This window comes from Rana temporaria, chromosome 5 (assembly GCF_905171775.1).
Source record: "Rana temporaria chromosome 5, aRanTem1.1, whole genome shotgun sequence".
Classification (NCBI taxonomy): Eukaryota; Metazoa; Chordata; class Amphibia; order Anura; family Ranidae; genus Rana; species Rana temporaria.
This window is the reverse complement of record NC_053493.1, coordinates 217,619,971-217,646,974: the sequence shown is the minus strand read 5'-3', so window position 1 is coordinate 217,646,974 and position 27,004 is coordinate 217,619,971. Positions and strand designations below refer to the sequence as shown.

General features: G+C 40.4%; 1 protein-coding gene across 1 annotated transcript in view; it reads left to right on the top strand.

Annotated features, from left to right (window-relative positions):
* Positions 1-27,004, top strand: part of CDH18 (cadherin 18) — a 925,909-nt gene that overhangs the window by 605,544 nt on the left and 293,361 nt on the right. The window contains exon 5 of the mRNA XM_040353556.1: positions 25,477-25,644. Coding sequence (XP_040209490.1) covers positions 25,477-25,644 — 168 coding nt within the window. The remainder of the gene's footprint in view (positions 1-25,476; positions 25,645-27,004) is intronic.

Sequence of the window (27,004 nt, the reverse complement as noted above, 5' to 3'; positions counted from 1 at the left end):
GGAGAGCAGACCGAGACTGAGACTGTACAGCATGTGTGACAGCCAAGGATTTGTGTATAGTCCAGCATGTATCTATCTGAATGGTACCCCTGGTAGCTTCCAAGCAGGAGGCAGCTGTGCTTGATACATTGTATTTTGCACTGGTTCAGCTCCACTGCAAGTGACAAAGGTTTGGTTAATATTATAGTGCAATCTCCTAAGGTAAATGTGGAGACATTGAGACTGAACAGGTGTGTGCTAATTGCCTATCTTTTGGATATTATTGAAAGGAGACTTCCTAGACTCTGAAATACATCCTATATAGGGACTAGACGTGTCAGACAGGGAAGTTATTGCTGCCAAATAAAATACCTATAAAACTTTTAAAGAACTGTTTGTTACACAGATTCCTTCAAGTGAAAAGTAATTGTTATCATCAAGGGAACCATATAGTATATAAGGATGTTTGGTAAGAGTATGTACTGTATGTCACTTTCGGGGTCCAGAAACACTCCCTTACGTATTTAATTATAGCAACCCCTTTTTAAAGCATAACTTTTCACCATTTTACAAAAAAAGGCACAATTTAAAATTTGACACTATTTGTTATTTAATAACTTACTACCATTTAACTTTGAGATTTAGTAGGAATTCAGTAGGGTTTTTGTAAGTTATGTTGCACTCTAATAATGATTTATTTAACTAGTAGAGTGTACTAGGCTTTATAGTAACTACAAAAACAAAAGATCAGTTAATGCTTGAACTGTTTTGCCTACCAAGGCTGTCTAGCCTAAATTTATTTTAAAAGTATTTTAAAACTATTTTGAACATACTCAATAAAAAATACACCCTCTGTTTTCAGCAATTTGATCAAATTTTCTGCTAGGTACCAATTAGAAAATATGCTTAAAGTTGTCCTTTCAGTAACTTTACAGTATACATAAATAAATTCCTGAAGTGTCACAATTAGGGATAATGTTTTCCCCTACTGTGGGCTTCAGGAGAATCCTGCGGGTTCAAGATTTGTGGTTTTGGCAAATGTGTGTGCAGTTTCACTCAAACCATAATGCATTGTGTGACATTTGAACTATTAACATCAGGTTTAGAAAATGCCAGTAAGGGGGCTTAGAAATATGCTAGCCCTCTTATTGTAAAATGGGGAGGCACGGTGCAGCTATAGTGTTAGTGTATGGGAATTTTCTGTAGGGAAGTGATAAGGCAAACTGACAAACTGCATAGCGATTATATTTACGTAAGTAGCAATGCACTTTAATTCTGATTACTAGCTCTTTCAGCAATCAACTCTTTGCTGTTTTTTTTTTTGGGGGGGGGGGGAGGGGGGCATTTTCTCTTTTATTTTATATTGTGGTTCATTTAAGGTCAGCAGTTATTTTAGCTGCTGTTCCAGCCATATAAAACTTTTTTTTCTTTTTCAAAGCTTCCCTTTATGAAAAGGTGGGACTTTATTAAGTGGTCTTGCATAGCAAGAGCACTTATTGTTATCTCACATATATATTATTATTATTCTTATAGCCAAATTTGCCCCCCTAACTCCTCCCACAGTTTTTACACTACATAGACGAGTAATATATCGAATCGTGCGGATTGTTCCCGATCGGTGGGCTATTACTGTGTGGAAAATTTCGCCGAATCGTTCGCGAAATATTGTAATTTTTGCGGCAAAATTTTCCCATAGGAATGAATGGGGAGCGGTAGAGTGTGGGATTTCTAAAAATGAAAAATCATTACATGATTTGCAAACTGCGACCACACCCTCATTTTCAAGCCGACCTACACAAATCTTATATCAAAACGTTCAGCTATCCCTGCTGCCTCCACACGTGTTCACGGCTAAGTGATTGATCAAACCGTTTTCACAATATGATAATTTGTTTGCAACCTACGCCATCCATTATTTCAATGGAAGTCAATGGAGGTCAAAGTTTAGAAAACTAAAATCATCTTTGGAATTTGTAAACTGCGACTGTGCCTTCAATTTTATTATTTCAGAGACATACTATACATCAAAATGTAGGTCTGGGTCTTGTGATTCGTAAAATATAAAGATATTCGCTGTACGATTCATAGTTTTTAAAATACAACCATTTGAATAGGACAAGTATTTAAGAAAAATCCAGGATCTGAGTCTCTGCTTAGACTCAGGCTGCATGCTTATGTTTACATTGGTTTCCTAGGAGACGCTGAGGTAATAAAAACTCCTCACGCACAGCTGTAAGGGGATTCTATAGCTCCTCCCACACAGTTGTGAGGCAGTTGTGAGGTGTTTTCTGTGAGGTAAATACCTTCATACATACAGTTGTGAGGTAGTTGTGAGGCGTTTTCTGTGAGGTAAATACCTTCATACACACAGTTGTGAGGCAGTTGTGAGGTGTTTTCTGTGAGGTAAATACCTTCATACACACAGTTGTGAGGTAGTTGTGAGGTGTTTTCTGTGAGGTAAATACCTTCATACACACAGTTGTGAGGCAGTTGTGAGGTGTTTTCTGTGAGGTAAATACCTTCATACACACAGTTGTGAGGTAGTTGTGAGGTGTTTTCTGTGAGGTAAATACCTTCATACACATAGTTGTGAGGTAGTTGTGAGGTGTTTTCTGTGAGGTGTTTTCTGTGAGGTAAATACCTTCATACACACAGTTGTGAGGTAGTTGTGAGGTAGCTGTGAGGTGTTTTCTGTGAGGTAAATACCTTCATACACACAGTTGTGAGGTAGTTGTGAGGTGTTTTCTGTGAGGTAAATACCTTCATACACACAGTTGTGAGGTAGTTGTGAGGTGTTTTCTGTGAGGTAAATACCTTCATACACACAGCTGTGAGGTAGTTGTGAGGCGTTTTCTGTGAGGTAAATACCTTCATACACACAGTTGTGAGGTAGCTGTGAGGTGTTTTCTGTGAGGTAAATACCTTAATTTGAAGGACAAGTATTAAAAAAAAATTCCTCAATTTCTGATGTGTTTACAGAGAGCCTGCAAACCAAACAATTGGTTTCCTAGGAGACGCTAAGGAGTTTAATAACACCTCACAAACAGCTGTGAGGTGAGTTGGCTCCTCCCACACAAGGCTGAGGGAACTTTCCTCTGCTTGCAAGGGTCTCAAACTGGTGGCCCTCCAGCTGTTGTAAAACTACAAGTCCCATCATGCCTCTGCCTGTGGGAGTCATGCTGGTAACTGTCATTCTTGCAATGCCTCATTGGACTTGTAGTTTTGCAACAGCTGGAGGGCCGCCAGTTTGAGACTCGAGTGTGTTTGCATATGTTTACATTGGTTTCCTAGGAGACGCTGAGGTAAAATCCTTCATACACACATCTGTGAGGGCTTTCTATAGCTCCTCCCACACACTGTGAGGTGATATGGCTCAGTTTTTTTGGCTCTGCGTAACTTCTGCATGCTCTGCATATAGCAACCATACATAGCAACCAGTCCATAGAAACCAGTCCATAGCAACCAGACCATAGCAACCCTCCATAGCAACCAGTCCATAGCAACCAGTCCATAGCAACCAGTCCATAGCAACCAGTCCATAGCAACCGTCAATACCAACCAGTCCATAGCAACCAGTCCATAGCAACCAGTCCATAGCAATCAATCCATAGCAACCAGTCCATAGCAACCAGTTCATAGCAACCAGTCCATAGCAACCAGTCCATAGCAACCGGTCCATAGCAACCAGTCCATAGCAACCGGTCCATAGCAACCGTCCATAGCAACCAGTCCATAGCAACCAGTCCATAGCAACCAATCCATAGCAACCAATCCATAGCAACCGGTCCATAGCAACCGGTCCATAGCAACCATCCATAGCAACCAGTCCATAGGAACCCGTCCATAGCAACCAGACCATAGCAACCAGTCCATAGCAACCAGTCTCTAGCAACCACTCCATAGCAACCACTCCATAGCAACTGTCCATAGCAACCATTCCATAGCAACCATTCCATAGCAACCGTCTATAGCAACCAGTCCATAGCAACCACTCCATAGCAACCACTCCATAGCAACCACTCCATAGCAACCGTCTATAGCAACCAGTCCATAGCAACCAGTCCATAGCAACCAATCCAGAGCAACCGTCAATACCAACCAGTCCATAGCAACCAGTCCATAGCAACCAGTCCATAGCAATCAATCCAGAGCAACGTCCATAGCAACCAGTCCATAGCAACCAGTCCATAGCAACTGTCCATAGCAACCAGTCCATAGCAACCCGTCCATAGCCATCAGTCCATAGAAACCAGTCCATAGCAACCGGTCCATAGCAACCAGTCCATAGCAACCAGTCCATAGCAACCAGTCCATAGCAACCAGTCCATAGCAACCCATCCATAGCAACCGGTCCATAGCAACAGGTCCATAGCAACAGGTCCATAGCAACCGTCCATAGCAACCAGTCCATAGCAACCGTCCATAGGAACCCGACCATAGCAACCGTCCATAGCAACCAGTCTCTAGCAACCAGTCCATAGCAACCAGTCCATAGCAACCACTCCGTAGCAACCACTCCGTAGCAACCACTCCATAGCAACCACTCCATAGCAACCACTCCATAGCAACCACTCCATAGCAACCAGTCCATAGCAACCAGTCCATAGCAACCCTCCATAGCAACCCTCCATAGCAACCAGTTTTTGATGGGGCAAATTGGATGGTGCAGTTTTGATGGGGTAGTTTTTAATGGAGCAGTTTTTGATGGGGCAATGGACCGAACTGGCTCGAAACACTGTTGGATCACATTTACATCTCCAGGGGCACCGTCTCCAGTCAGGAGTATTGGTGGAGGCAAGACCACGCCGCACAATTTCCCCAGAAATTGTATCTTTTCTAGTTTTAATTTATTTTATTTCAGGGGTGATATTTTGTGGTTTATTTTTTTGAGGGACTTTTGTGTTATGTTTTTTTTTTATACATTTTGGGTGCTCAAAGTACAACATTCAGTTGTGAGCATATGTTCCCCTTTTGTGCATCTAAAAATATATCACTCACATTCACAGCACCCCTGTCCCAATAGATAAAGTTATGCCTCGTACACACGATCGGTTTTCGTGACAGGAAAAGTGTGATGTGAGGTTTTTGTCAGGAAAACCGACCGTGTGTATGCTTCATCACACTTTTTCTGTCAGTTTTCCTGCCAAGAAAATGTTGAGAGCAGGATCTCAATTTTCGTGACAGGAAAAATTCCTATCGCGAATTGCAATTACGATGCGCAAAAAAAGTGCATGCCTTAGAATCAAGCAGAAGAGCCGAACTGCCTATTGAACTTCATCGATCTCGGTTTGTCGTATGTGTTGTACGTCACCGCGTTCTTGACGTTCGGAATTTCAGCCAAGATATGAGTGACCGTGTGTATGCAAGACAAATTTCAGCCATTTTCCTGCTGAGAAAAAAAACTTGGTTTTCCTTTTCGGAAAAACTGATCTTGTGTATGAGGCATTAAAGAAAGGCATATAGCAGCTAGGCCTATTATCCCCTGATTAAAACTTTCCCGCCGCTGGCCAATTTTACACTGCTGTATCCCCTTCAGTGTTTTAATTCTAAGGCCTCGTACACACGACCGAGAAACTCAACGGGCGAAACACATCGTTTTGCTCGTCGAGTTCCTTGTGAAGCCGTCGAGAAACTCGACAAGCCAATTTTCTCCATTCCCGTCAAGGAAATAGAGAACATGCTTTCTTTTTGGCTCGTCGAGTTTCTCGACAGTTTCCTCGACGAAAATGTACACACGACCGGTTTCCTCGGCAAAAAAATATCTCCCAGCAAGTTTCTTGCTGGTTTTTGCTGAGAAACTCGACGGGCAAAACACATCATTTTGCTCGTCGAGTTCCTTGTGAAGCCGCCAAGGATCTCGGCGAGCCAAATTTTCCCATTGCCGTCAAGGAAATAGAGAACATGTTCTCTTTTTGGCCCGACGAGATCCTTGGCGGTTTCCTCGTTGAAAAGTGCACACACGACCGGTTTCCTCGGAAAAAAAGAAAAACCCAGCAAGCTTCTTGCTGGTTTTTGCCGAGAAACTCGGCCGTGTGTACGAGGCCTTATAGTAAAGGCCAAGCCTGTGCTTTTTGTCTCTAAAAAAAAAATCCACATAAATTTGCAGGTAGAAAAAGTGCATTTATTTTACACTGGATCGTGCAAAGCATTTCACCCAAAATCAGTAGAATTTCAGGCTCCTACAGACATTCAGTACAGCGCTGCATCTCTATAAAAGCAGACAGTTACTGAGCTGCAAGAAGAGTCAATGATCTATGATGGCACTGATCAGCATGCCTGTATTTAAGAACTATGAGCCTTGTAGTTCATTCATTCATTCACAGGTTCCTGTGAATGAATGATGTGACTATTGGGGCAGAGTGTCTGACAGTGGTTGCAGGGAGGAGAATGTAAATATTCACCAGCACATCAAGGATGTTCAATTTTGTTCAAACTGTTTATTGAAGAAAGATCACATCACAAACAGGGCATGTGACAAAGGGATCCTGTGCGGTTCCGAAACCTTGCACTACACTATTTGTGATGTGATCTTTCTTCAATTGAAAAAACTGTATAATTTATGCTCCAGTATCTAGATGGTGGTCGCTACAGCACCTGATACTTTTGAGAGCTTATTCTAGGAATGTGTGTCATATGGACTGTTATCTGTGCAGGGAGAAACAACCCTACCTGGTTTCAGAGTAAAGGGGTATTTGGGGGTGCTAAACATGTTACATCCTAAATACAGGAGTAACATGTTCAGAAGGTGAACTTATCCGTTAACCCTTTTGCTGACAGGTCTGTACATTGTTCGGACCTGACAGCAGGGGGTTTCATACACAATCCAATGAGTGCAACCACTGGGATTGTGTGTAAAACTAACAGGCAGAATTCTGCCTGTCAGGTGGAAGGGTGGCTGCGCTGATGCCTGATTGCTTCCACACACCAATGAGTAGGGATATGCTTAATGTTCGAGTCAAGCGTAAGTTCGATTCGAACATCAGCTGTTTGTTCACAGAATAAACAAACATATGGGGCACTCGTGGCAAGTTTACACACCGCAGTGCATTGACGGCTGCTGATTGGCAAAAGCATGCACCTGACCTGCATGCTTTGCCCAATCACAGCACGATGTGCTGTGAGAGCCATGACTGGCCAAAAAGCAGGGTGCCTTTGGCCAATCACACCCCACAATATATAAGGCTTCTGCTTACACTGCGGCCAATAATAGTGAATAAATAGAGATTAGGCAGGTAGTTAGTGTATAGTGTATTCAGTGTAGTATATATAATGCAGTGGAGAGTATATAGTGCAGTCAGTGTAGTATATATAATACAGAGCAGAGTATATAGTGCAGTCGTGTAGTGTATATAATACAGGGCAGAATATATAGTGAAGTCTGTGTAGTATATATAATACAGTTCAGAGTATATAGTGCAGTCAATGTAGCATATATAATACAGTTCAGAGAATATAGTGCAGTCCGTGTAGTATACAGTATGTAATTCAGTTCAGAGTATATGATACAGTGCAGAGTATATGGTGTATTCTGTGTAGTATATATAATACAGTTCAGAGTATATCATGCAGTCCGTGTAGAATATATAATACAGTGGAGATTATATAGTGCAGTTAGTGTAGTATATATAATGCAGTGGAGAGTATATAGTGCAGTCAGTGTAGCATATATAATACAGTGCAGAATATATAGTGCAGTATATACAGTATAATGCAGTTTAGAGTATTTAGTGCAGTCAGTGTAGTATATAGTGCAATCAGTATATATATATATATATATATATATATATATATATATATATATATACTGCTCAAAAAAATAAAGGAGCACTTTGAAAACATGTCAGATCTCAACGGGCAAAAATCTCATGCTGGATATCTATACTGATATGGACTGGGTAATGTGTTAGGAATGAAAGGATGGCACATCATTTGATGGAAATGAAAATTATCCACCTACAGAGGGCTGAATTCAAAGACACCCTGAAAATCAAACTGAAAAAAATATATAGCAAGCTAGTCCATTTTGCTGAAATTTCATTGCAGCAAACCTTCTGACAATGACACGTTTTGATGTGCCATCCTGGAGGAGTTGGACTGCCTGTGAAACCTTTATAGGGTCCAAGTATCGCCTTGTGCTACCAGTAGTGACACTGACCCTAGCCAAATGCAAAACTAGTGAAAAACAGTAGGGGGAAAAAAATGTCAGACACCGCCACCTGAAAAACCATCCTGTTATGGAGGTTGTCTCATTGTTGCCCATCTAGTGCACCTGTTGTTAATTTCAATTAACAGCAAAGCAGCTGAAACTGATTAACAACCCCCTCTGTATACACCCCTCCCCCTCTGCTACTTAACTGACCAGATCAATATCCCAGGAGTTCTGATTCAAAAGTGTTCCTTGAATATTTTTGAGAAGTATATATATATGCAGTCAGTGTAGTATATATAATACAGTGCAGGGTATATACTGCATTGCAGAATATATAATACAGTGTATTGAAGTGGTTAAGGGGAACTCTATGACAGAATTAAGAAACAAATTGTATGGTACCCCCCCCCCCCAAAAAAAAATCCATACCAGGCCCATTGGGTCTGATATAGATTTTAAGGGGAACTCCAAGCAAAAATGTAAAAAAAAAAACAACGTAGGGTCCCCCCCCCCGGGCCCCCCCCCCCAAAATCTATACCAGGCCCTTTGGGTCTGGCATAGAATTTAAGGAGAACTATATGGCAAAAATAAAGGAAATAGGCATAGGGTCACCCAACAAAATCCATACCAGATGCTTATCCAAGCATGCAGCCTGGCAGGTCAGGATAGGGGGGACGAACGAGCGCCCCCCCCCTCCTGAACCATACCAGGCCACATGCCCTCAACATGGGGAGGGTGCTATGTGAATGGGTATCTTGTACCCCTACCCATTCACCAAAAAAGTGTCAAAAAGTAAAAAACCACAAGAGACAGTTTTTGACAATTGCTTTATTTAAAAAAAGGTGCCCTGCAATGTACATCTTTAATCACACCACCCGACATACCTAAAAACGAAAAAAAAAACAAATTAAAAGCTCTGCCTCGATGGGAGGCCTCCCGGTGGCTACTGTCTCTTGGCTATGACAGCTGTTTTGAAGGGGGTTCCAGATTCCAGATAAGCCCGTCGACCCTGACCACCACCGGCCAGGGTTGTTGGGAAGAGGCCCTTGTCCCCAACAACATGGGGATACCCCAAAGACCCCTCTACCATGTGGAGGGCATGTGGCCTGGTAAGGTTTTGGGGAACCCCACATAATTTTTTTTTCCATTTTGGCATGTGATAAAATCCAACACCATGTTTTCATAGATGTTTCATCCATACTGTACATTACAGCCGTGAGCAAGTTTGGATTAAATGTTTTCCTTTAGAAATGTCATTATTGCTGCAGCATGTTCTACACATCGCACATATGCGCCACTTTTTCAGGCAGACTAAGGGGCCCCCCAGGCACCATATTTAAAGGAATATTTCATTTTTATAGTTTCACTTTAAGCATCATTAAAATCACTGCTCATGAAATAAAATGTATTGTTTTAAAAACCTTTTTTGCATTGATACATGTCCCCCCAGGGCAGAACCCAGGTCCCCATACACTTTTTATACACTTTTTATGGCAATAACTTGCATATAAGCCTTTAAAATTAGGACTTTTGATTTTTCATGTTTGTGCCCCAAAGACTTTAGGGTTTAGGGTTTGCTTGTTCACTAGAACTTTTTGCCTGTTCAATGTATTCTGGTGCAAATCAAACTAGGGGGTGTTCGGCCCATCCCTACTGATGAGGCAGGTGCCGGTAGGGGGAGGGCAGGGAGAAAACTGAACACACTTCCGCTCCTTGCCGTGACCCAGAAAGCGTTTTGCATGATGTATTTTCCCGGTCACTCTGTCGCGTTCAACGGCTCGCATATCCGGAATGGGATGTATTGCAATACATTTAGTGGAGCCCAGAGGAGACATGCAGTGTCTTTTAGACAAACCTGCCACCTAGAAATCATCACACAAGGGACTTTTTGTCCCCTACATGATGAAAAAAAACAGTAAGGCAAAAAATACCCCCATGTTGAGGCCCCCCCACATCTACCTATACGTATGTAAATGCAAACACCGGGGGCACCTACGCGTGAAAAAGTTGATTGCAATACACATGTTATAAAGAGTTTAGAAAAATATATAACCTCATCAGAATAGTCACAAAATGGTCAGACATGGGCATTCATAACTAAAATTTGGGGGATTTTATTACTTTATCTTTTTTTTTTTTTTTTTTTTCTTTTTTTTTTATTCACGTCAGACTCTGCTCACGTAAAGCCGAGAGGCTAGCTCACGGTTCGCCCGCCCTTAGCGTCTCTCTCGCGGCTTCGCATCATTCGTGTGTTTTTTTTTTTTTTTTTTTTTTCCTTTTATGTTTAAGTTCATCTCTTTTTTTTTTTTTTTTTTTTTTTTCTTTCCTTGCCGTTACAGATTTGACATTTTTAAACTGTTAATTAATCTTTCCCCGCTTAACAAGTCTGACTGCATTCCTTGCTAGTGTAACATAATTAGTCCCAACCCCTTTTTTTTTTTTTTTTTTTTTTTTTTTTTTTTCCCCAAACCCCCCCCCCCTCCTACCCCCCCCCGGATCTGTGTGCCATGCGATCTTCTTTATGATTTCTCAGCTATCTGCTTCTATCATTCCCTGGGCGAACTTTTCTGAGGATTTGAATACTTTCCATTTTTCCCAAACCACTCTGTATTTGTCCTCTTCTCCTGTCTCTCTGCAGGCAAGGTACTCCATCTCTTCTATATATTCCACCCTTTCTATCCACTCTTTGATTGATGGCCTCTTTGGATGTAGCCAATTTTTTGGGATCAGAGCCTTAGCTGCATTTAATAATACTGGGATCAGAGTTGTTCCATATTGTTTTTTGGTTTTTTCAGTTCCATGAAACACACAGGGCAGCGGGTTACATAGAATCGTCTCCCCTGTTATTTCTACGATATATTTCAAAATTTCTTTCCAATATTCCTGGATTCTCGGGCAGTCCCACCATATATGTAGAGTTGTTCCTTTTTGTTTACAGTTTCTCCAACATAGCTCTGAGTTTCTTGGGTGAATCTTACTCATTCTTGATGGGGTCAAGTGCCATCGCACCATACATTTATAGTTTGCTTCTATGGTGGTAATGTCTGCAGCATGATTGTATACTGCACCTATCATTTGTGTTTTATCAATTTTTTTACCGATATCGCTTTCCCATTTTTCTAAGAAGGGCAGTGTTTCTAGAGTCTCGAGTTCTGTTAATATCCCGTATGCCTTTGATATTCCATGTGTCAGGGGCTTATCCATGCTGCATATTTTTTCTATTGGGTATAGTGTCTTATCTTCCCTAATTGGTTGTGGTAGTGTGCTCACGAAGTGTTTTAACTGCAAATACTCCCATTCACTCATACTTTGTTCCTTTTCCCCTATTTTTATCTCTTGTCTTAATTTAATTTTCCCACGTGTAACAATATCTTTTAATTTTTTCTCTCCTAGGTGCTTTCCAAAACGTGTTCCATTTCCTGGTGGAAAAAAATTTGTGCCTGCTAATGGGGTTAATGGAGAGTTATACTCCCATTTTTCCCGTCTAAATATTGTGTCCCATATTCTAAATACGTTCCTTGTTATGTTATGTGTGTTCGTGCTCAATTCCCTCATTTTCGGTGGTATCCATATATTTCTATTTAGTTGTGTCTTACTTAATGTTTCTTCCATACGTACCCATTTTTTTTTTGTATATGCGTTTGTCCATTCTACCAACCTTGCTAAGTTTACAGCAAAATAATATCTTTTTATATCGGGGAGCCCCAACCCCCCTCCTTTTTTTTTCATGCTCAGCAATGAATAGCTTAATCTAGCCTTTTTTCCTGCCCATATGTATTTCAAAATTACTGTTTTAATTACTTTAAAGAAACTTTGCGGTATTTTTATTGGGAGCATTTGAAGTTTATATGTTATCTTCGGTAATATCATCATTTTAAACGCATTAATCTTACCTATCCAGGAGATATGTTTTTTTGCTAGGTTTTTCAGATCTTGGTTAATGTCGTTGATTAAGGGGACAAAATTGGCCGAGTAGAGTTTTTCAACTGTAGATGTAATTTTTATACCCAAGTACGTTATAGCTTCTTTTTCCCATGTAAAAGGAAACTCTTTCTGAAGTTCTTCTGCTTCTTTTTTATCTATCCCTAAATTCAGAATTACTGTTTTTATCGGGTTTATTTTAAAATTTGAAAGTTCACCGTATCTTTTTATTTCCTTTATGACATTAGTGAGAGAGACTCTAGGTTTGGTCAGGTATAGGAGTATGTCGTCTGCATACGCCGCCACTTTGTGTTCTTCTTCTCCCACCCTCACCCCTCCTATCCCCGGGTTTTCCCGGATTTTTGCCAGCAACGGTTCCAGGGCTATTACATATAGGAGAGGCGAGAGCGGGCAACCCTGTCTGGTTCCGTTTTCCATTTTGAACACAGACGACATACTCCCATTGACCTTCACCCTTGCCGTCGGGTGACTATACAAGTTCTTTACCCATTTCATGAACCTTGGTCCCAGGCCTATATTTTGTAAAGTTTCCATCATAAACCCCCAGTCGACTCTGTCAAATGCTTTTTCGGCATCTAAGGACATGAGTACGACTGGGGGTTTCTTTTTTGGATCCTGTTGTAACAGTAACAGGGTCCTTATGCTATTATCTCTTCCTTCTCTGCCCGCTACAAAGCCCGCCTGATCTGGGTTTATTAATTGCGGCATTAAACTTTTTATCCTAGTTGCTAATATTTTCGCGTATACTTTCAGGTCTGCGTTTAACAAAGCTATTGGTCGATAGCTGGAACACAACGTTCCATCTTTTCCCGTTTTAGGGATAATAGAAATATTTGCCAATAAAGATTCTTTTCTTATTTCCTCTTCCTCTCCTATTTTGTTAAAATAGTTGCACATCTCTGGGATCAGAAGTTCTTTAAATGTTTTGTAATATTTAATCGGCAAGCCATCAGGGCCTGGGCTCTTACCACACGGTGTTTCCCGAAAGGCTCTGTGTACCTCTTCTTGGGTTATTGGGGCCTCTAAGGATTCAATATCGTTTTGGGGAATTTTAGGTAGTTTCACTTCTTCTAAGTATTCCCTGATTTTCTTTTTTCTCATCTTTTCTTGCTCTTGGGTTTCCTTAGTTCTTATTGAATATAATGAGCTATAAAAAGTCCGGAAGGATTCCGCGATTTCGGACGTCTTATATTTCATAAGGCCGTCTTGGTTTTTTATTTTTTCTATATAATTTTTTTTTTTTTTTTCCCTAGAAATTCTAGCTAGAAGTTTCCCTGGTTTGTTCCCCCATTTATACCTCTCCTTTCTAACATTTTTGAATATGTCTCTTGTTTCTACCTTCATAAGATCTCTAAGCTGGGTCCTCTTTACAACAATTTCTTGGTATATTTCATTTTCTCCTCGCTCCTTATGTATTTGCTCCAGTTCAAATAGCTCAGTTGTTAATTTTTTCATGTTTAATTTTCTTATCTTTTTTTTCCCTGCTCCTATTGAGGTTAGTTTCCCTCTGATGTATGCCTTATGGGCCTCCCATACAGTAGCTACCCTTACTTCAGGTGTATTATTGAGGGTGAAATATTGATCCAAATCCGTTCTCACTGTGTTGTTTACCTCTATATCCTCTATAAGTTCTTCATTTAAGTTCCATGATCCTTTTCTTTGCTCTGTTTCTTTGAATCTAATTTCCACTTTTACGGGAGCATGGTCTGAGATTGTAGTTACCCCTATTGAAGTTTTAACTACCTCTTCCAGTAACTCGTGGTCTACCATTATATAGTCCAGTCTTGAGTATGTTCCGTGCACGGAAGAATAGTAGGTGTAGTCCCTTTTATTTGGATGAGTAATCCTCCAAGGATCTATTAAACAGTAGCCATGCATTTTATTTCTTAATAATCTAAGCTGTTTAATATTTTGCCTCTGAGCCCCGGATGTACTATCCAATTGATAGTCCATTGAGAGGTTGAAGTCTCCTGCTAGTATTACATGTCCAGATTTGAAGTCCATTAAGGCGTTCAAGATCCCCCTCAGATATTTATGTGGTTGGTTATTTGGGCAGTATATATTTGCTAACGTGTATTTTTTTCCTTGGAGTACTCCTTTTAGGAACAAATAACGACCATCAGGGTCTACCTTCCTATCTTCTACTGTAAAAGAGATATTATTCCCTATTCCTATGGCGACCCCCTTAGCTCTTTTCTTTGGGGAGTCCCCATAATACCAAATGGGAACTGCCCGAGAATACAATCTAACATTGGAATCCAATGTTATGTGTGTCTCTTGTAAAAAAACTATTTCAGCGGAATACCTTTCAATTTCTCTTAATACCATATGCCTTTTTTCAGGGCAACTAAGACCTCTTACATTATATGTTAGAAAATTTATGTTTGTCATATTTTTTTTTTTTTTTCCTTGTCTGTCTTTCTCGGGTTTATATGTTCATTCCTGCTGCATGACACACAGATCTGAATCCCTTCCCCCCCCCTTCCCAATCCTCCCCTCTCTTTTCCCACCCAGACTCCTCCTCCCCCTCCCTTCACCCCCCTCCCCTCATATCTTGCCCCCTTGTTCTTCATTTGGGGCTTTCTCTTCCCCTCCCCCCCCCCTGGTCTACCCCCGACCCTACGGTCATTTGGAGCTTTTTTTTTTTTTTGGCGCTCCAGGCGCTCTTTTGCTCCTCCAGCCAAGGTGGAATTCTGTTTTGGCCCGGTCTCCTATCCCCCAAGAGTGGGGAACTGTGGGTAGGGTGCTCTCTAGGTCCCCCCTCTCCCCCCTCCCCGCTCCCATTGCTTACTATGTTAACCCCTCCCGTCTCCCCCTCCGGCCCCCCCCCCTCCCCCCCCTCCACCCCCCCCCCCCCCAACCTCATTGATCTATTTTGGTATTGGAATATCCAATCTCTGACAGAATTCTGGCACTTCCTCCAGGAACCTCAGTCTTGCAGAGCTACCGTTTTTCCTGCCTATTAGGCAGGATGGGAATCCCCAGTTGTATTGAATATCATGTTCCCGTAAGACTCCTAATAGTGGTTTTAAGCTTCTTCTTCTATTTAACGTCTCTTGTGACAGGTCTTGGAATATTTGAATATTATGTTGGTCATATTTTAGTGATGACTTCCCCCTCAATTTTCTCCATAGTTGATTTTTCTCTTCCCAACTTTCAAACCGAACGATAATATCCCTTGGGTGCTCCTGTGCTCTCTCTCTGGCGCGTCTTATCCTATGCGTACGTTCTATTCTTAATGGGGAGGTTGTTTCTCTCTCTAATATTGGATTACAAATTTTCCTAATGATTTCTGGGAGGTCCTCAGCCTGTGTTGTTTCTGGAACTCCGCGAATTCTTATATTCTTCCTTCTATCTCTATTTTCTTGATCTTCTAATTTATACGCCTGCTCTCGCTGGTTTATTTTTAAGGCTTTTATTTCATCTTCTAGTTTTTTAACTGAGGTTACATTACAATCAACTTTTTTCTCCACTTCTTCCACTCTTTCCAATATATGCCCCATATTTCTTTCCATTTTATCCATTTGTGATTTAATTGATCTTTCTAAGGCGGCAAACATTCCTTCCATTTCCCTTTTTGTTGGCAAAAGTGTCATATCCCGCGTTCCTTCCTTATTTCCCTGTTCAAGGTCCATTTCTTTATCTGTCTCTCTATCTTGATCTGTTCTGATCTCTGGGAGTGTTTCTAATTCCGCCAAGGTGTTGTCTAGCCCCTTTTTCTTTTCTTTTTTTTTTTCCCTCTCTGCTTGGCCACCTCTGCCGGTTAATGATTTTTCCATCTGCTGGTTTTCTCCGTTTGTCCCGTGGGTCACAAATTTGCTCATCGGGCCTGGGCTTTGACTTAGGCGGGGGACCTTTGGGATAGCCACACCTTTCGCTACTTTTCCCCTTGTGGTCATCCTCACACCTGACTTGTATCTGTGTTACTTTAAAAAGATTTTCTAGGGAGGCCGTTTTCACTTGTGAGAGGTATATACTGCACTAGACGATACCTTTTGGTGTCTTTTATTTCCCGATTTAAAAATGTTTCAGGGCTCTACAGCAACCTTAACTGTGCTATATGTTGTATTTTTACCATCACATCTGCCAGCTTTTTAATCACATTCTCTGCCAACCCTTATGTATACTGTGGGTGATGGGGTACAATGCGGACAACAGAAACAAAAAAAAAAAAAAAAAAGAAGAAGAAAAAGAAAAGAACAAGAAAAAGTTCCGGGCATATCTTGCGTAAAAAAAAGAAAAATTCTCACTTTGTTTTTAATTAGTCCCCCTAAGAAGAGAAAATGGCAAGGGAGGACCCCCAGAGACACTGTGACATTACTGACATCTTTACAGACACCTGAATTGACGGTAATGAGTTCATGACTCTTGTGTCACGTTATTTCCTGCTTATGTCAGACACTTCCATTAGCCATTCTTCACAGAAGCAGTATCCCATTTATATATTTTATTTTCATTTATTTCATTTGTTTCATTTAGTTCCTATTTCCTTATCAGGACGTTTGTACTCACCACTTTGAAGGAGCACTTTGCTGGGTGAAGAAAAAAACGTACTCACCAATCCAATGGCTTTCAGGATGGAAAGAACATAGGAGCTGCTGCAATGGGTTTCAAACTGTTTCTGTACCTGCTTTGATGGCTTTGGTTGATGGAGCCAGCCATAAACTCAGTCCTCGCTGTGTAGTTTTTCTTTCTCTTTAGGCTGCGGGGCTACAGGACTACAGGGCTGCCCAGAACCGCGTCACTCCCGTCTCCCCCCCTCTAGAGCAGCGCGACACACCACCACTGCACACCACGAAACAGCCGCCCGTACGCTCGGGGGGGCCAGGAAGACGCTGCGCAGCCCGATGCTCACTGCGACGCCGCACCGCCAGCCCGCCAGGAGGACCAGAGAAGCCGATGAAGCCGATGACGCCGCCCGGCCCACGTGATCGGCCCGGACAGCAACTCGGGGAGACCCGATCAATGCATCAGAAAGGCTCAGCAAGTACCTGCTCCGGCGCCAGGGTTCCAGGCGGGGGGAGAGGTGGGGGAAGGTGGAGGGAGGGAGGACGCTTAGCGGAGGAAACGGGAGATCCGGCTCCCGTTCATGTCAGTGCACGTTCGGAGCAGGGCTGGAGAGCAGGCAACCCGTCTAGCTACCCCTCCACACTGACCGCGCCATCTCCAGACTCCTCCCTTTCCCGGCCCTCTCGGTTGTTATTACTTTATCTAAAGGGGTCAATTGAATTCCATACTCACTGACTCTACAAAGGACTAATTATAAAAAAAAATCATTTTCTCTTCCTCCTTCCCTTGGAGCCGTTTATTAAAGTTCTGCTTTGTGTTTTCCCTAGGAATTTTGGGCATGCAATATATGTCCTGAAAAAAATCAACAGGGGTGTATATGGTATGCCCTGTTCTTTCTCAAACAAAATGACAGTTGGGATTTGTAACTGCAGCCACTGCTATGTAAAGCAAAGCTTGTACACAATGGGGGTTATTTACTAAAAGCAAATCCACTTTGAACTGCAAGTGCACTTGGAAGTGCGGTGGCTGTAGATCCGAGGGAGATGAACATGTTTGGTAAAATTGACTCCAAAGTGAATGTCTTCTTTAAATTCTATGCATAGAAATATATTTAGAATTTTAACACATTTGTTTGAGCAGCAATCACAACATTTTGTGGATTTTTTAACAGATGGTAATCCTTAAGTGGTTGTTATTTTCTACTTTAAAGTATAAAGAATCTGATTGCGAACAACATAAAAAGCAGTGTTTCAAAATCTGAGGAAGTAGAAATAGCTTTTGGAAAAGTACACCTCCATGCTTTACCAGTTGTGCCTGGAGCACACTGCTCATTTTCATTTATTTTACTTAGGGCAGTTTGACATAGAAAAACTTAAACAGCTTAGTTAAAAACAAACTTTTAAGCACTGAAAAAACTTGCCCCCAATATAACTTAAAGTAACCCTTTATATTGAGGACATAAATCTGTAGTGCTCTAATATGCAATCATTAAAGTTGGGTTCAGACCAGTGCGAATTGGATGCAGGTTTCTCCACATCTAATTTGCATGTAAGGAGATTGTGATCGGCTCTCTATGGAGTCGATTCACACATTTTCGGAGCAGGTCTGGTGCGAATTGCACGGAAGTCCTGTGCATTTTCTGGTCCATTTCACATCCTAATTCAGCCAAAAATTTGGGTTGAAATCGGACCTGAAACAGTGAATAGAAATGCACCGGACCCCCTGCTGTGAGCCCTGCCATTCCTCTGTGTGTACCTAGCCATACCAATTTTAATGGCTAGACTACCCCCTCCAATATTCTGCTCCTTATGATTACTATTTGAATGTGATAGGCCACCTTAGTGAGGAACAGGAAGGGTTGCATGCATGGACAGAGGTCATATTACAGCTACAATAGCTACAGTTGTATATTCTACAGAATCTATCACACGCTATTTCTAAATATGTAACCTGTTAACAGATAGCATGTATGTGCCAACACAATGGACATTCGGGGGAGGATCCACAAAGAAGTTACGCTGGCGTATCTATTGATACACTGCGTAACTTCTAGTTTGCTCCGGCGTATCTTTGTTTTGTATCCACAAAACAAGATAAGCCTGAAGCTGTGCTAGATCCGACTGGCGTACGTCTTAGTACGCCGTCGGATCTAAGGTGCATATTTACGCTGGCCGTTAGGTGGCGTTTCCGTCGATTTCCATGTCGAGTATGCAAATTAGCTAGATACGGCGATCCACGAACGTACGTCCGGCCGGTGCATTTTTTTACGTTGTTTCTGTAAGGCTTTTTTCGGCTTATAGTTACCCCTGCTATATGAGGCGTATCCTATGTTAAGTATGGCCGTCGTTCCCGCGCGAATAGGGCTTTGCGTAGAATGACGTTCACGTCGTAAGCATTGGCTTGTTGCGGGTTAATTTCGAGCATGCACACTGGGATACCCCCACGGACGGCGCATGCGCCGTTCAAAAAAAACATAATTTACGTCGGGTCAAGACGTATTCACATAAAACACGTCCCCATCACATCCATTTGAATTGCGCGCCTTTACGCCGCCAAAGTTACACTACGCCGCCGTAACTTACAGCGCAAATTCTTTGAGGATAAGGAAAATACGCTGTAAGTTACGGTGGCGTAGTGTATCAGAGATACGCTACGCCGGACGCAACAATGCGCCAAGCTACGTGGATCTGGCCCTCAGTGTTTATATATGTTTGACAACCAGTAAAAGTCTGCTTTAGATGCTTGTACTGTGAACTAATGCATTCTTAAAAGTATTTAACAATTACAACAATAGTTCTAACATTAGGTTTCAATCCATTTCCAACAGAACTGCTGTGTGTTTACATTAGAAGACTGTCAGACTGCCAAGTTTATGTTGTAAAAGAAACAGATAGGAAAAGAGCTAATATTGTGAATGCTTATGTTCTGAAAGTTGAAGATTAAAGGAGAAGTATATCCAAAGCTTGTTTGGCTGTACTTCTCCTATGGATCCTATGGATCACAGGACTGTGGTTCATTTTGCACTCCTGTTACCCGTTTTCAATAGAGAGCGGACTTTAATTTCCCCACAATGCCTACAACTACAGAAATGAATGAGTGCATTTTTAAAGTGGTTTTACTGCTTGTTTTGCATATAGGAATATTTTGGTGTGCATAACATGGCAACAGGTTCACTTTAGGTTGCATGAGGGAATTTATGTGTGCGGTGGAATATTCCTTTTTAAGGAACAGAAATAAATAAAACATGCCTTGAATCCCTTGTGTTGTTAACCAACAGACAGTTGTCAGTTTAATATAACATATCCTTTACTGGTCATAATTGGTGTACATTTCAATACACATTTTCAATTGCAATATCAAGGATCTGCAGTAGTTTATCAAGAAGCCCACTTCAACAATTGCATAGATAAAGGGTAAAGATGAATATAAGAAAAATCATACAATTGTATCTACTGTAAATAAAATGGTGTTATGAATGACATAATGTTTTAGAGTCAGGAAGTAAAGTTTGGTAATAAGTCATATGTAGCTGGTGATACAAAAAGTAAAACCATGAAGCTAGTGGAAGACAAGCTAATAGACAAATAAAGTACATTTTTTTTTAGTAAAGGTGGGTTAGGCTTCCCTGAAGAAATAGAAAGGGTGCCCAGAGTAGCTGTGAGAGGTCCAGAGGGAAGGTGGTCAGGTGGGTATCATAAAAAAAGGTTTTGCAGCTTCCCTTGTCGTACCAGGATCATAAAAGTATAGTACTAAATGTCAATGTGATGATAGATGTGGTATGTTAGTTGTGGGAAATATCTTGATAGTGGACATATCATCACACATTGCATCAATCTTTTTTGAAAGGATTGTGTTAGGTCAAAAAAAGGAGATTAATTTGGATAGCTGAGGTAGCTGATGTGCAAACATTAACAGGGATTGAAAAACACTAAAGATTTCAGTGGGCATTTCAAAGTATGGAAAATATGGTAGCCAAGAAGAGAAGTCATTAAAAAAGTGTGACACTGATCCAAGAGCCTTATACAAAAGATGAATATGGAGAGTTTCAAAGCAGAAAAAGATAGAGAGGGATGTGAAAAAAGAACCTGAAAAGTGCTCTGTGGAGCTGAAGGATATAAACAGCACCCCTTTTCATCCATTGGATCAGGGTGAGTCCAGTGGAGACCACCATGTGATAAAGCAGCTGGAAAGGCAGAGTCAGATTCCTGAAACAAGTAAGTGAAATAACTTTGAGATAAAAGGGTTATATTAAATTTGCATAACCCAGCTCTAGACATAACCATGGTAAGGGCTAGCTAGCTAGCATTCAACCCCCTACTTCAATAATATCAGCTCACATAGCTTTCCACATTGAAGGGGCACTTTGCTATAGTTCCACCAAAAAGCAGTACTTCTTCAAAAGCACAGGCGTCTGATGCTTACAGGCACCACCTCCCTACCAACTTCAATGCACAGAAGAGAATAGCAGCAAGGTATTAGGTGACAATTGTGCCACCCATATGCCTCCTTTTGGGACCCTAATTTGTTTACCAAGCAAGTGGGCAAGTGCAAGCAAATGAAAAAACCCAGACAATACAATATTGAATATTGTTATTAAAAACTCTCCTCAAGGTTCCAGCAGAATCCCTTGGAGTGTCTCCACCTCTGGTAAAGAAGTGTGTGTGTGATCCCAGCATAGGTGCACAAGTAACCTTGGAGAGGTATCTAACTGTAATTTATGTTACATCATTACTAGTATATATTTATCATTTCAATGCAGGGAATTTTATTTTCAAATGTATTCATTTCTGCAAAGAGAATTTTTATCTTGGAGTTGAAGAACAAGATATGAGGAAAAATCTCAACTTCTGAGATCCGGGTGTAATGGAGATGATAGGATTTGAAATTTACATTGGTTCACATCTTATCATGTGCTAATGTAGCATGAAGCTCCAGGCCAAAGTTGGCAACGTTTTCTTTGCTGTTCATGAAAACTTTGTACTACTTTAAGAAAGACTCGTCATTCTGATTTTATTCTGTTAGGCCTGCTTCACCCCTGTAGGGATTTATCAAAATCTGGCATCCTCTTATAAGTGCTACACTATGATGCTGTTGTTTATGTGCAATAAACTGAGTCAGCTTTCAATCCATACTGGGTGCCTGTTTTCTTGGGACTGCCGATGAAAGCAGCTTGTGTTAGTGGTATGTGTCCATCTGTGATCGTATTGCACTGACATAAAAGTGTAGAGAATACAATTACAATTTTGCATGCTCATTAGAAAACACACTAGCAAGATGTTTGGTTGTTGAGAAGAAGAAATACAGAAATAAATCTAAACAATGCTCCTATGTGTACACGTGGGGAAAAAATAACAAGAATAAACAAAATATCAGTATAAACTTATTTCCTATGAAATGTAAGCACATTCAAATTCCTGCAGATCTATTCATCAGTATGGTCAAATGTGATTATACTGTATGTATCACTGATCTCAACCAAAGGTATGTCTAAATCAAGTACAAATAGCAGAAGAGTTGAAATCATAGTCAATATAGAACAATTCTGTGGATATACAGTATGTTGCCAAGCAAGAAGAGGTGGGGAGGAGGCTGTAGTTCAGGGATTTATCTTTAAAAAGCGTGGTTTCATCTTTACAGAAAAAATTATAAATGTACATATTCTTCCCGAAAAAAGTGTGCATTTATTATTTTTTCTGCTATCCCATAAATGTAGTATGGGCTCCTGCAGACATGTCCTCTTGCTTTCAGCCCAGACCACAATAAGGACTTTCTGTTTAAAAGCTGAAGGGATGTCAGTGGACTATGTGAGTGCTCATCAGTGCCCCTGCACCCCTTTGAAACTACACGTCTGTCTACCATGATTGTAGTTTTTTCATGCACAGAAATCTCTGAATAAATTATGGTGCTGTGTGAGTGGAGCCCTGCACAGCCACACTGTTTTTAAAAAGTAACAGCAGGTGCGGGGAGAAGAAACCTTGCCCGCTGTAACAGGGATGGGGGTGATCCCTAAATATGACCATGTTCCAAAGGTAAACTTAGCCTTAAATCTTTAATTTTACAGCCAACTAATGGTGGTTCACCAATGTCTTTTTAACATCACCTTAGCTTTTAATGGGTAATTCATCTTTAGGCCCTAGGAGTAGCAGTAGGAGTAGTAGTATTAATTACATATTAGTAATAATAGTAATATATATATTTTTATAATATGGCACAATTACTATAAGCTTTCATATACAAACACCTTTAACCTCCTTTGCGGTATTCCCGAGTGTGGCTCGGGGTGAATTTTCAGTACAAAAAACGGTAGCCACAAGCCACACTCAAGATCGCGTCACAAGATCCATGTACAGCTTACTTACCTTGTCCCCTGGATCCTGCGATGTCTCCCTGCTGTGTCTGTGAGCTGTGTCTCCACACGATTACCAGTGCTGAGCTCCGTTCCCTGCAAGCGTTGTGACGTACGGGGATGGAGCACGGCACCAAATTCAAAAAGTGAAAAACACACAATACATACAGTACACTGAAATCTTACAGGTTACAGTACTGTATCAAAGAGTCTCACCTCCCCTTTGTCCCTAGTGGTTTGTCCAGTGCCCTGCATGCAGTTTTATAATATAAATAGTGGGCCAAATTCATAAAAGAGATATCTCTGAGATACAATTGTCGTATCTATGCGCTTGATTCATAGAATCAGGTTACGCATAGATAGACCTAAGATCCGACAGGTGTAAGTGACTTACACCGTCGGATCTGAGGCTGCAATTCTAGTCGTTTGCGTAAGTCGTCCGTGAATGGCGCTGGACGCCATTTACGTTAACGTCGAAACCAATGACGTCCTTGCGACGTCATTTAGTGCAATGCACGTCAAGAAATTTTAGGGACGGAGCATGCGCAGTACATTCGGCGCGGGAACGCGCCTAATTTAAATGGTCCCGCCCCATTTGAATTAGGTGGGCTTGCGCTGGGCGGATTTATGCTACACCGCCGCAAGTTTACAGGCAAGTGCTTTGTGAATCAAGCACTTACGCTGAAAACTTGCGGCGTTGTAACGTAAATGTAATACGTTACGCCGCTGCAGCGTAGGGCGATTCTACGTGAATCTGGCCCACTGTTCTTTCTGCCTGGAAACTGGAGATTGTCCATAGCAACCAAAAAGTGTCCGTTTACATCAAAAGTGCTTTTAGACCAGCTAGAAAACAGAGATAATAAATTAGAAACACTTGCAGAATTGAGCTATGGTGATTTCTGGAAAACATTGTCATCAAACACTGAAAGTAATGACAGTGACAATTCTGCAACTGAGCAAATTTCTGTGTTTTTGATTTGATTATATTATTGAATCATTTGTATTATTATTATATTATTATTTGTCATAATTGTTTATATTTATTTATTATATTATAATTTATGATTTTGTGTTTCAAAATGGATCATACCCGGGATGTCTACTAGACTCTTGTTTAGGCAGATTTAAGAGAGTTATTTCTAAGAATTACAGGCCTACAATGTAAAATGCCAAATTTCCATGCAAAACATTGTACTGCTTTCAGCATAAAAAATCTGACATAACCATACTACCAGGTAGGTTAAACTGTGTTTTTGCAGAACTTTTAAAGATTTTTTTTAGCAGGCTTTGAAAAGAATGTGTTAGGCATGCAGGATTCATTTCACAGTGCTGGCGGGGCTGTAGCAGAAACTTTTTGGACAATCTACTAAATAGTGAATAATCAAAAATAAACCGATAAAGTATTACACATCAAAAATATATATAAAATAATCTGATACAGTGATAAATATTCTGTATGAATAGGTCCACGTGACAGTAAAAAAAAAAGAGAAAAACATATATTTTTGTTGTTCATTATTAAAAAAAGTTTTGAGAGAAAAAATGCACCTTTAAAAAACTCCCCATGCCTCTTATTAAATGCCTTAGACTGTTTACTTTACAAAAAAAGGTTAAAAATGTGGATATTTGTACTGTCCTGCCATTTTGGGTCCTCAAGAAATGAGATCAGTACATCAGAATAGACCAGTTTTTAAATACCTGTACATACCATAGTTTGTAGATGATATAACAGTTACAGAAACCAATTAATATACACTTATCAGTATAATGTTTGCTAAAATTATAATTACTGATTGCTCTGCAGTTCTATGCTAGCAATTAGTGAATAATCACAACACATATGGAACAAAGGAGTGTAGCATGTAGTATTGATTATTTGCTATTGATAGAACAGTGCTCCAAATTTGTGTGATTGGTTGCTGCTATTTGTAACTACATATGCATTGATTTCTAGTGATAAATGACAGATAATTGCAGGCAGGATTAGTGGTAAAGTCACACTAAATCACCCATGTGTACTAGAATTTAGAGTAAGCATCCAGCTCCAGTGTATGGGTACTATGTTTTGGAGATTGTGAACATAGTACACAACAGTTAAAGGTCAGATAGTGCTATCAAGTGTTTATACATAAACAAAACACACAAGTATTGGTATTATGCAAAAGTTGTCATGTTGGCATGCAGAGCACAGTGGTAGTATTCTCTGCTGACTATTGCTTGATTCTAAGCTCAGAGGCATGTTTACACATGTTCTTTGTGGTTGTCATGTAGCCTATGTCACCTCCAAAGCTACAGGGGGCATGCAGGAAAGGGTCCCTGCATTCTGTACAAGATGGTAGCCAGTGAAGGATGTTGCTATCTTGCATGTTTATATGCAAGTTTTATGGCATTTCTGCACCAGATAACAGTAATACCTTTACACAGTGCTACATCAAGTCATGTCCTACTAATCCAGTGAATTACAGAATATGCAGTTTGAACTAAATATATGCAAAATGTAACTTTAACAATATATTTTGATGTTAAGGTGTTAATATGTTTTCTCTTTTAGGAGTTATCAGAACAGCATTACCTAATATGGATAGAGAAGCAAGAGAGCACTATTCTGTTGTTATTCAAGCCAAAGATATGGCGGGTCAAGTTGGCGGACTATCTGGGTCAACTACCATCAATGTTACACTCATCGATGTCAATGATAATCCACCAAGATTTCCTCAAAGTATGAAGGTCCTTTTTCTTTGTTCTACTTAATTATTTTACTATTATAATGTATTAGTTAAAAGGAAAAGTTTAGTGGTACTATTATGGAGATTAATGAATGAAAATAACACACACATAAAAAAAGTACATTGCCCTATTTTCAAGGTCAGATTCTTTGTATTTGTAATTGATTAAGATTTTCAACATGTCCTCAAAAACTAAATGAACCTGATTAGATATTTTAGCTTTGGTGATACTTGGTCAGTTAAACCAATGTCTTTATTTTTTATGAAACTCTAGTTTTAAGTTCTGTATCCTCCTTCTGAGCATGCATGCTTGTACTTTGGACTAAATTCTGATGGACTTCTGTACACATGGTAGGACTATGCACCGTAGGACTTTTGTTGCCGAAAAGTTTGTCCGTTTGCAGAGTGAACTTTTGTTCGAAAACCAAAAAAGTTTGTCCGTTGGAGCGTACACAGGGTCGTTTTTTTTGAAAACCTGCTCATTTTGAAGTTTGTTGTCAAAAAGTCCGACCGTGTGTATGGGCCTTAAGTCATTCCAAAACTAAAGCCTCATACACATGGTCAGACTTCAAACAAACATTTCCGTTGGTTTTTGTTTGAAGGGCGTTGGCCGTGAACTTGGTATGCATACACATGGCAGGACTTTTTGAAAAAACGTTCCCAAAATCACATGGTTTTTCAGCTCTTTTCTGCTCTTTTCTGCTCTTTACTGCCACCCTTTGGTCAACTTCTGGTATTGCTTGTTGATTTTAACATTGGTTCTAAGCATGCATGCTTGCACTTTGGACTAAAGTCCGATGGACTTCTGTACACACGGAAAACCGAAAAAGTTTGTCCGATGGAGCGTACACATTTTGAAGTTTGTTGTCAAAAAGTCAGACCGTGTGTATGGGCCTTAAAGGATTTCTCACTTCTGCAGCTTCATTCTTATAATGTAAACAAAATAGGAACTCCATCAGAGTCTCTATTTTATTTCATCTACATTAATCTACATTAATAATTTCTTGTAAAATAAAACAAGATTCTAATTATATATTACAATTATATTTTGATCAGTATTTCATCATCTAATTTGGAAGGATTTATCATTAAATAAGTCAATTGGCTTCAAATATAGCTGTATTGTACAAGATGGTATATGCTGTAAAAGAGGTGGGGGGGGATTTTAGGCAAAGAACTGATACCTGATGACCCCAGAATTATCACTGAAGCCTCGTACACACAACCGTTTTCCTCGGAAAAATCCATCAAGGAAAATGCTGGCAGAGCATTTTTGCAGAGAAAAACTGTTATGTGTATGTTTTTTGTCGAGAAAACTGTCGTGGATCTCGACAAGAAAAAGAGAGAACATGC